This window comes from Pteropus alecto, unplaced genomic scaffold (assembly GCF_000325575.1).
Source record: "Pteropus alecto unplaced genomic scaffold, ASM32557v1 scaffold44, whole genome shotgun sequence".
Lineage (NCBI taxonomy): Eukaryota > Metazoa > Chordata > Mammalia > Chiroptera > Pteropodidae > Pteropus > Pteropus alecto.
Genome location: NW_006436812.1, coordinates 5,211,758 through 5,223,455, shown reverse-complemented (window position 1 = coordinate 5,223,455; position 11,698 = coordinate 5,211,758). Strand labels below are relative to the sequence as shown.

The following is an 11,698-nucleotide window of genomic DNA, read 5'->3' as shown; positions in this document are numbered from 1 at the left end:
GTCACATATAGAGTGACTGTTGCCAGAAAAGAAATGAGTTCACAGACGGAACCCTGGAGCACTTTCATATTTAGAGGTTGAAGAGAGGAGGAGGAATTAGCAAAAAAGGTTGAGAAGGAACTGCTAGAAAGGAAGGAGGAAAACTAGTCTAGCACAATTTTTTGAAAGTCCAAGAGAAGAAAGCTTTCCAAAGATGAAAGAGTAATTCAACATTTTTGTATTTTGCATAATGTTTTTCTCATTTGTTTCCCAACTAGGGGTGATTCCACCTCTTCAACTAGAAAAACGATAATGTTCAGGAACTTAAAACTTCTTCTCTGGAAGAATTTCCTTTTAAAGGTGAGTATGTTTATCTGTGGGAGAAAATATGAGTCTCCTTGGGAGAGACTGAATGTTTAAGTTAAATGATTTCTGATAATGGATTAAAGAAAAAATTAAGAACTTTAATTGTAAAGGGGCTCTTTCCTGCAAGTGAGCCATGTTTTCACAGTAATTCTGTTAACCCTAATTATTAAAGATGACATCATTGTTACTGATTTCTAGCCATTGGTGTTATAGAAAAGTTAAAACGAGATGTCTCTAGCTAATTCTCATTCTATTTTTTTTCTTTTCATGTGTTGTGCAGGGATGCTAGAAGAAATGAAAGGGTTCTTAATGGAAGAACATTTGCCATATAGCTACCTACGCTTGTATTTTATTTTCGATTAACATATAGCTTTCATTTTTATTTTAGAAGCGGAAGACCCTGTTAACAGTCCTTGAAATCTTGACGCCATTACTATTTTCTACAATTGTAATGTATCTTCGCTTCAGTAGTTTGCCAAGAAAAAGACCTCCTATCAACTACCACCCAATCGATATCAGTTCACTGCCAGAATTCTTCTATCATTTTCCTCTGAAAAGTAGATTTCAACTAGTTTATATCCCCTCCAAAAGTGAAACTTCAAAGGCTATCACTGAAATGGTGGAAAAAACCTTTGATGTTGAGTTTGAAGGTTAGACATAAAGACGGGGTAAGGATAAGGAGGGTATTTTATAAAATATAATTTGAAGTTTCTCCTGAGAATTCTTTCAGTAGTGATTCCAAATCTGGACTCTCCAAATTCTAGAGTGTGCAGAGGTGGTCATGGAGGGAAAGCAGTCCATGAGGTACTTTTTATTATTTCAAACAACACATTGGAGATTTGTACATTTATGTCACAGGCTTCAGGGCTAATTAAAATGTTAAGTATTTGTTTTTAACTCACTGTAGTAACACTGGTTATTTTATGTTAATCCAGAAACTCCAATTTGCATTTATAACATGTCTCTGACTAATAAAAAATAGGAAACATTGAGAGATTCTGAATTCGCCTTCTAATTGGTCTTTCGCCTTCTCTTGTCCCATTCAAATCTAGTATCTATGTGGAGACAGAAAGATATTTGAAAGGTCGGTAAGACCTGGCCAATCTCCTGCATAAGCTTCTTCAGTGGCTTCCCATTGCATGGAGTCAACCAGACCCTTCTCCAAGGTCTGGCCACGCTTCCTCTTCAGTCTTACCTATTTCTGCTCTTCCTTGTGCTCCCACACTCTGGTCACATTACCATCTTTCAGTCCCTAGAATCCGTGAGCTTTTCTTCCCTTCTGACAGAAACTTTGCCCCCAGCCCTTCCTGCAGGTTGCTCCTTCTTATCCTCAGGTTTCATCTGAAATGGCCCTTCGGAATGTAGCCAAATAGGTTTTAGGTTTCTCACCTCTATCTTTTTCTTTCTCACAGACCCCATCGGATATGTTCATAGCATTCTGAAAAATGTTTAATTACATTGCCACTCACTGCTTTCTGTGTGTTGTCTGTTCCTGCTATGGTCCACCTCTGTGAAGACAGAGGATCATGTCTGTTTTATTCATCACTGTGCTTATTACAGTGCCTGGCACGCAGTACCTACTCAATACATATTTATTGAATGAATCAATGCAGTTAGGTAGATAAAATTTTTCAAAATATGGAGTCCACAAAATGTGGAGTTAATTTTTCCAAATTACTATAATTGTAATATATGCTTTTGTAAAAATATTCTGATAGTAAATAAGGTAAGAAGTGAAAAGAAAACATCCTTCTCTCCCAGCTATGAGTACCACTCAATGGGGACAATTCTTTAAAAGCCCTCAGTGGTAAAATGCGTGGGAACCACCATTTCGAAAGCTGTGCTTTATGCTTGCCTAGTATCCTAAAATACTATTCTAATTTATCTACTTTTTTTTTTTTTAGGCGAGGCAACACTTGGTGGACCTCACAGATTGCAAGGAACCTGTGATCTTACAATTCCTTATTTTTTATTTTTATTTTTTACACCTACAGCACCTGGTCTTCCTTGGTGGTCTCCCATTCAAGTACTAACCAGGCCCGACCCGGCTTAGCTTCTGAGATCAAACGGGATCGTACTTGTTCAGGGTGGCATGGCCATAGACTCAGTTACCTTTTATAAACAAGAGATTATGAAATTTTTTAAAACCAGAAATCTTCTCTTATGATGTGATAATTTAGATAAGACATGATGATAAAGAACAAGCCATGTGATGTCGACATAAAAAATGTCCCAACCTGTAGAGAATTTTAATGAGTTTATTTGATTCAAACTAACAACACTTGCCGGGAAGCAAAATCTCAATGCATTAAGAAAATGCTCTAGAGGCTGTGGTTCCATAGTGTAGCAGTTAGCACATCTGCTTTACACGAGAAAGTCCTGGGTTCGCGATCCATGGTCTCTGGCCATGCCACCCTGAACAAGCCCAATGTCTGATCTCAGAAGCTAAGCAGGGTCGGGCCTGGTTAGTACTTGGAAGAACAGGTGCTGTAGGCATAAAGAAAAAAAAAATGCTCTGGAGAATGGCAGTTTTGCAGCTTATTCTATATATTAGAATCAAAGGAGGAGACATAAGGGAGTTTACATGAAATCCATTGGTGGTAGATTAAGGAGGTGGGAGAAAGCAAAGTGGGGATGTCTCTGGGATTGGATAAAAAGTAAACCGGAGGGACACATACTTCCTTACATTGGTTAAGTACAGGATAGTTAATAATTAACATTTATAGCACATAGAGATGGTATCCAGGGAACAAGATAACAAGGAGAGGTTCTGTGGTCTTGTGCTTTGGTGCCAGTAGGTTGTGCCTAGAGGGGTCCAGAAAAGGATAGCTCTGACATGCCAAGGGTATGTTATCTTGGATGCAAAAAGATGATAATAGACAGACTCAGTTAAGGTAAAGATTGACCTTTGGCAAGAAAGCTATAGGCCCAGCATGTGACTACCTGCCATGATGGGCTTTTAGTTAGGAATTTTTATGTTCAGATCATCCTATGTGGTTAATTTCAGTCTCTGAGTTTGTAGGGCCTGCCATGCTGGCCTCCCCTGAGCTTGTCAGGTTTAGTATGTGACCCCTTTTTCATCCACAGTGAAATGGGAGGGTGATGGGTTTCGGGAGTCACGGGCTATCCAGGCAGGAGGACAGCAAATAACCAGGTCCGGAACTATCTGAGGATCTGAAAGTCATCAAAGGAGTCTGAAGTAAGTCGAGAAAGAGTGGTTTGAGATGAGGTTTGAAATGTCTGTAGGAGCCACATAATCTAGAGCTCTGCAGACCTTATTAAAGTGTTTGGGTTTTCTTTTACATGGAAAAGGCAGCTGTTGAAAAGGTTTTAAGAAGAGAGGTTAAATTTCTTTTAAAAGAGTTCTCTGGCTATTTTCTGGAAGTGATTGGAAGGAAATAGTATTTGCAGACATTCAGGAGGGAAAAGATGATGGCTTGAACTACGGAGATGGAGATGTGTAGATGAATTTAAGATAAATTTTGGAATGAGAAGTGATTAGTCAGAAGCCTTCTTGCCTCTTTTGTACTTTTCTCAATCAGTAGCTTCTCCCTCTCCGTAAATATTCAGTCTTTTCATCTGGGCTGAATTTTGGCCTCGCTTTCAAATAAACCTCAATCGCTTCCATTTTAAAAGAAAATATTTCCTATTCTGTTTTCCCTTTAAGATCCTACCTCAGGAAATTTAATTTTTTTTCTTAATAAATGTTTTGAAAGGTTATTTCTATTTTATCACTTTCCACTCATTTCTTAACTCATTGTAATCTATGTTCTGCCTTCAATAGTATACTGATATCTGCTAAGAAAATGTCATTAATGACTTGCTAATTGCCAAATCCAGGGCTTTCTTTTCAGTCTTCATTGTTTGTCCTACTGTAATTGGGAGGCTTTCATTCACTTTGCAATTCTTTTCTGCTTTGAATCTTGTGATACTATAATCTTCCTTTATTTCTACCTCCCTACATTTCCACTGCAGTCTTCTTTCTCTGGCTGTTCTCAGGAAGAGTGATTCTTGTCCTCAAACAGCCCCCTGCTGTTCTTTCCTCTCTCTCGCCTTATTACAAAATGATACATGAAACAATACCATATTTAAAGTAAAAGGTTAAAATTCCCATCCCGAATCTCACTTCCCAGAAGAATTCTTTGTTAATGATTTGGGATGTATTTTTCTGGAGTTTAAAAATTAAAAGAGAAGACCCTTACATTTTAAAATAAATAGAAGTATTCTTTGCACTGAAATTTTCAAACAATATAGAAAGCTAAGGAATAAAAATTAAAATTTCCTCTTCATGCCATTCCCCTAAGCAGATCCTCCACCCTAGAAGTAATGACAAACAATAATTTGGCAGTCCCTTCCAAGTTATGGTAGACTTCTATATATTTTTTTCTTCCCAGCATTTATTCCCCCTTTTGATAGACGCACAATCTGCGGGCTTACTTCTCCCTGCAGACTTGATCCCTCTCCCAGCCAATAATGACTCTACCCTGGGCTCAGAATGAGTCGTGTAACCCGTGTCTACACCGGTCTGCACTTGGGAGTCCCCTTGCTATAGTGATTTGTCCAGGGAGGACACCTGACTTAGTAAGAGTCAAGGAAACACAGATTCTTTCTTCCTAGGAATTTCTGGGAAAGAGATTATTGCTGTTCCTTTTCTGGTAATATGGAAGACTAGGTTATTTGGACTAACCCTCTTATTGCAAAACAAATGCTGGATAGATATTAAAAACGTGTTCTTGAAAGCATTAAAGAACTACATAGATAGTAAAGGACTACCTAGACAAAATCTACGGTAAAAATTTTTTATTTCTTTATTCAAAGAGTAATTACTTAGATGTTAATTTTATAACAGTTCATTAACTGAACATTTGTGTTTGTAAACCTTCCTGTATGTATGTTATTTTTAACTTAACCAAATATGTCTGTGTATGTGTGTGTGTGAGAGGGAGAGAGAAAGAGACAGAGGCAGAGACAGAGAGAGAGAGAGAGACAGTGGGAGAGAAAAGAAACAAGGCGAAGAAAAAAGAACAACAGCAAAAATACACAGGAAAAAGGAAAAGGATTTACTTTTAAAATTCACTAAGAATCCTATCATCCAGATATAAGCTGTATTTAAAATCTTGGTATATACCCTTCCTGCCCTTTTTCTAACCATGTAAATAAACAAAAATAGGATCGTCTCGTGTGAACTATTTTGTAACTTGTTTTTTACTTACTATATTGTTAGCATGTTTCCATAGTCTTAGATGTTTTCCTAAATAAAAAAATCTGGGTGAAGGAAAGAACCCAAAGATGTCATTGGAGGCCCTAAACTGCTTTTGCTGAAATATGCATCATACAAGGGGAAACTAAGCTGGAGTCTTCATAGCCCTGTAAGGCACAGAGGGAAAGAAGAAGTCAAGGCTCATTCAATACGGGGCTTCTCAGGAGAGACCATCTCCCCATAAAGCTAGGACCCCAAATGCCTATGCCCTTAGGGAGTAAACGTGCCTCACTTCTAACCCTGAGGGACCAAAGGGGAAATTGCTGCAAAACTGAGCTCAGCAGTGAGGTCGCCTGTCCCTGAAATTTGTAGCTCAAATTCGCATCAACTGATTGTCAAAACAAAAACAAAAAACCCTTCAAACTGTGGAGTGAGGCTTGGACTTCCAGATACAAATGTAAATCTTCTCTGGAGAAAGTATCATCATAGGTCTATCTCAAAGATGAGCCATCACAAATGTATCACAGTCAATGAGCGCACACACTAGGAAATAAGACATCAAGAGTGATCAGTATTAATAGACAGCAGAAACAGAACTAGAAAGATCTCAGATGAAATAATTGTTAGTCTCACATTATAAAATCACTGTTTACTAGATTTAAAGAAATAAGAACCTGGAAATGTTTGTAGATAGCATATCACTATAAAGAATTACCTAGCAGATTTGAAAAAAAGAACCAAACAGAACATTTAGAAATGAAAAAAATATCAAAATGTGAAAAGTCAGCTGAAGCTAAAACTAGTGAACTGGAAGACAGATTTAAAAAAGTTTCGGAATGCAACACAGATAAAAAGACAAAACATGACAGGAAGGTTAGGATACATGTTTTCTGTTCATCAACAAGCCTTTTTAACCTTTTTTGGAGGGAACGTATAGAATAGCTTTTACCTTAAAGTTAATTTATCCCATTACTGAGTTGTGACTCTTCTGGGGTCTCTTCTCAATGCCTCAAGTTATCTCCAAGGATGGTCAGAACTCAAATGCCTCCTGGTCTCATGTGGGTTCTAAGCACCATTTAGCTCAGACTTTCCTGGTACCGTAAGTAGGATGTGCTTAGTATTCATTAAAGGGCTCCTTGGTGCAGATTCTTAGGGCTATTTCTCTGCATAGCTTCTCCTCTTTGGAACTCTGACCAACTTTGAGCCACTTCAGACACTTCGAACTCTAATTTCTCTGTGTAAACTCAGCCACAGAGCTATGTTCGCTTGGGGTTCCCTTCCCTGTTCTATGGTCTTCAGAAAGAAAAGCAGGGCAATCAGTGGTCACCTGGTTTGTTTTTCATGTCTTAAGAATCATAATACTGTGCTACTTATTGTCCATTGTCTGAAAACATGATTTTGTTTGTTTGTTTTGTTCAGTTTTCTTGTTATTTATGGTAGGAGGGTAAATCCAGTCCCCATTACTCCGTCATGGCTAGAAGTATAAGTCATAGAGTTTTTTTAAAAACGTACAGAAGAAATTGGCTTACAGAGATTGTGTCATGATGGGGGTGTTGGGGCCTGTGGTAGGTGAATGACTTCACCATCTTATCCTTAATATCGTTAGGATTTATTTTTACCATGTGCATGCTCTGTTTTTTAAATCTAGTTAATAAAAAATTCTCAGTATATTCAGAGACATTTGGGAAAATATTGCCACTCTGAAACAAAACTGGGCTCTTCTGAAAAGGAAACAATGAGAGAAAAAGAGGACTTGGAAATTAAAAATGATTATCAAAATAACTTTCATGAAAATAATGGAATGAACATATTCGAAGTTCAATTGGTAATCCAGGCAATAAAGTCAAGGAAGCTTCTGAGAATGTAAAGCAGAAAGGACAAAGAAGCGGAAACTGTAGAAGACAAGGTAATAGACATGAAGGCCAGAACTAGAAGACCCACCTTCATCGATTAGGATTTCTAGAAGGAAGAAAAAGGACCAACTGAGGGAAGGAAAACAAGGCAACAATAGAAAAGATTTCTGAAGAATACTCATGTTTTCAGATTGGAAGGGCTTACTAGTTCCAAGCAGGAAAACGAAAGAGGGCAAACTTGGACGCATATTAGTGACATTTCTGAATCCGGGGATAAAAGAATAAGTCCTATAAGTTTTCAGAGACAAAAAACTGATTACCTACAAGGAATCAGACTTTACACTCAAAAACACTGCATGATAAGTCACGTTGTAGTGCCTTTGACATTCTGAGGAAGAATTATTTTTCAAGGAAGGTCAAATCGGTCAAATGTGAGAGTGGTTGACCATAAAAATTATTTCTCCTAACAGATCATCTAAATTTTTTCATGATTTTGTTTCCCATTTTTGGTTGTTATAATCATGAAGAGAAGGCTGAAATGGAGCAATAGATATTTCCTCATTAACATGGACAAGCATTATATTCCATCTACTGTAGCCCTACGTGCTACCTAGCTAAGGAGAACTAGAATACAAGAGATTTCAGAATGGCAAAGATATTTAGACTCACCATTTGACTCTGTATTCCTACTGCCTAGCATAGCTCTGGGCATCTTGTATGTGCTCATGTTTGCAGAATGAATGACTGAGTGAATGAGGTCTGCCACTCCTCAACTGAGAAGCTAAAATCCTGTATCTTCTTAAGTATAAAGGGAATAGTTGGGCAGCATTTGTCTTCCAGCCAGCCACTCACTGATTGGATTTTTCTCTCTGTAGTTCTAGGCTATTCTTCAGTGTCTTCCTTTGAAAGTTACATCATTCAGGATCCTAAAGCTTTCTATGTATTGACTGGAATTGTTTTTGATCATAGCTTCAATGATAGCAAGGAATCTTTGCCACTTGAGGTAAGAACATCTTTTCCATAACTATCTTATCATGCTACCCAGCTTTGAGCAAGAGTTTATTAAGAAGTCTTATGACCTGAGCTGCCCCTCTGCTTTCCTGTGTCAGCTTTGTCAGTTGGCTGCCATCTTATTTCTAGAGGAGATAAGAGAATGCTCCTGATTTCACATTTCACAACTTGGACTTTGAAGTCCATTTCAGGTTTTGATTTTTTAAAATAGAGAACTTGTCATGGGTATGGGGAGCACGGCATAGGGAATGTAGTCAGCGGTAATGTAATGGCAGTGTGTAGAGCCAGGGGGTTATAGAGTAATCGGGGGGAGAGGGGTCACTTCATAAACTATATAAATGCCTAACTAATGTACTGTATACTTGAAACTAATAATAAAATAAAATAAAATGCTAAAAAAAATTTTTATTTAAAAAATTTTTAAAAAGGACAAAAAAAAATAGACTTGTTTGGAGCAAGCCTCTATCCTGAGAATACAGGATATCGTATGTTCAATTGCTTCATTACAGAAGCAAGCCCCAATGCCAGCCAGACTCCACAGACTTGAATCCCAGCACTGTAATTTACTACGTGTGTACCCTTGGGATAGTTACGAACATTTCTGAGCCTTAGTTTCCTCGTCGGTATAATGGGATTAATAGTAGTTCCTAACTCACAGAGCGTTGTGAGGATTAAATGAATTTACGTCTGTAAAGTACTTAAAACAGAACGTGGAACGGAGGGATTCTCCAGAAGGATTAGTTATTGTTGTCATTGTTACTAATCTCAGGGACTTCAGATGTGGTAGGTTTGTTTGTTTATTTCCTTGTTTAAAGAAAAGGCAGTGTTTTAAACATAGTAATATTTGGTTTTGGGGGGGGGATGGGGAAACCAGTAACATATGGCTTTTGTTTTGCGCTAAACAGTCTACCTAATGATTAATTATTAGAACTTGCATGGGATGTTGATAGCTGGAGACAGACATGTTAATAAAATAACTAACATTTTTCAAGCACTTACAAATGCCAGGCACATTGCAGGGACCATTTCGCTTGATCACAGAGCACCTGTGAGGTAAATACATCATTCCTATTTTACTGATGAGGAAACCGAGGCAAGTGGATTAAGTAATTTGCCCAAAGCGCCATGGCTATTCAGTAGGAAATTTCAGGTTTGGATCCAGGTGGGCTCAGCTCATGCTCAGAACTGTTCTGTTGCACTCCATTCCTGAAGAGGGCTCAGTGGCCCCTCATCTGTTTCCTAGGACAGTTGCAGCAGAATGCAAGGAAGACCACTGCTGCAGTGTGCTCCCCAGAGGGACATCTGCCAGTGTGGGAGCCTTTCCTCCAGTCACAGCCGATGTCAATGTCAAGCAAGCATACCTTTGCTCTGTTCTGTGCCTTCTGAGTTTCAGGATCTCATGACCAAATTTGTTTTTTCTTCATTCTTCATAGGTTAGGTATTACTTGCGCTTCAGTTGCTTTCAGAGGAATTATTTCTCCTCAAGGCTACTATTTTATGAAGATGACGTAGAAGGCTGGCGCACAGACTTTCTTTATCCTCATAATCCAAACCAAGAACCCCGGGACTTTGAATATGCTGACGGGGGATCCCCTGGTGAGGAATCCTATGTGTGTTACCACCAACGCAGCCACTTTCTTCCTGCTGTGCATATTTGCAATGCTATTTGTGTTGTTTTTGCTGTCTGGACACTTGCTAAATTAACAGTTCAGAAGAGGTTATAGGAGTTACATTTAGAAATATGGCATTCAGTAAACGCTTACATTTGAGAGTAAATTAAGCCAGGCGTTCTGCATTTGATTGTTTTGTAATGGTATTGAATTTTTGAGGGAAGAATTCTAGTGTTTTACAGGAAAAAAGCAGTGTGAGTCCCTTCTTTATGTTTCTATATGTATTAACTTTTCTGTTTACAAAAATATATATTTATCTTTAGCTTTCTACAGACTGTGGGAGAAGTAATGAGACAGCACAGAGATCTGCTTATCCTCTCTCCTTTGCAATAAGCGTGATATTCCTGACTGAAGGCCCATGAACCAATCTCCTCTTGAAAGACTCATGCTTCACTGTAGATTTTTCATCGTTCTGTGAAGTGTACAGAGTGACCACCCTCTAGGGAACTAACTTCTCTTAGAAAATTAAGCTGATGATCTGCACCTTGTAGAATGACCACAAAACTGACTTGGAGCCCTAGGCCTGCGAGCCCACCAAGTGGGAATCCCAAATCCAAGGGCTAATAGTCACATCATTGCAGAAAAGAGATCAGTAGTTCTGCAGTGGAAATTCTTCTACGTACAATCAAGAATATATAATAGTCCCCAGAATCTTGCATCCTGGAGATCTGCCTAGGTCTGGGCCATTGGAAGACCTTAGTTACCTCTATTCCAATGTTGACATACTCTACTCTGGCTCTACCCATATGGAGGACCAGTAACTCTCACTTGGAGGTGGGGCCATTATCTCTCAGAAGACCTCAAAACCAGGGATCTTTGCCTTTCAACCTACTTTTCTCCAAAGCTGGCCTCGTTATATTGAAACGCGGTTTACGAAAACAGTAAAGACTGTTTTTGAGTCTTGACAGCAAAATTCAGTGATCATAACCCTTGAACAATAGCAGTGACAACTCAGACACAGGTCACAGCAGGTGAGGGGGGCTGTGTCTTCCAAGTGCTTTGAATTTAACCATCTCACATGTGCTGGATGATCAAAACCAGAATGCATCCTTTCCCTCAAGCCTGTGTTCTCAGGGGAGAAGACGTGGCCCACCCCAGGAGACTTCTATCAGATAGTTCTTGTTTTCTCTGCCAGGACCCCTTTACCCTATTTTCTGATAAAAGACCCATTGCTCAGCCAAAGGGGTCCCACTGTGACTTTCTGCTCTTTCTTTCATATTGTAGCATGTGGGTTATAGGGGTGCCTCTTCTACTTCTGTCTGTATGTCTTTATGAACAACTAGCCATGACCCATTTGCATTATGAGTCGTTTTGTATCTTCAGTCTTTCTGAATCTCTTATGCTTGATGTCTACTGTTTTCTCATGTAGGATACAACAAAGAAGGCTTCCTGGCCATACAGCATGCACTGGACAAAGCCATCATGTGGCATCATACTCACAATGCAACGACCAAAATGTTTGAGAATCTCAATGTGTTTGTGAAGAGATTCCCATATGGAGCCTATGTCCATGACAAGTTCTTCCTGGTCCTTCAGAATGAGTTCCCTGTTCTCCTCATGCTCAGTTTCATCTGCATCGAGCTCGTTGTCATAAATTCCATTGCACTGGAGAAAGAGAG

General features: G+C 38.9%; 1 protein-coding gene and 1 pseudogene across 1 annotated transcript in view; one reads left to right on the top strand and one right to left on the bottom strand.

Annotated features, from left to right (window-relative positions):
- The first annotated feature begins 291 nt into the window (after window positions 1–291).
- The window catches only part of LOC102897525 (ATP-binding cassette sub-family A member 17), a 75,526-nt gene continuing 64,119 nt past the window's right edge, over window positions 292–11,698 (top strand). The window contains exons 1-5 of the mRNA XM_006914194.2: window positions 292–339; window positions 734–995; window positions 8,274–8,401; window positions 9,843–10,005; window positions 11,449–11,698. Of these exons, the coding sequence (XP_006914256.2) occupies window positions 292–339; window positions 734–995; window positions 8,274–8,401; window positions 9,843–10,005; window positions 11,449–11,698 (851 nt within the window). The remainder of the gene's footprint in view (window positions 340–733; window positions 996–8,273; window positions 8,402–9,842; window positions 10,006–11,448) is intronic.
- Window positions 2,331–2,449, bottom strand: LOC112481600 (annotated as a pseudogene).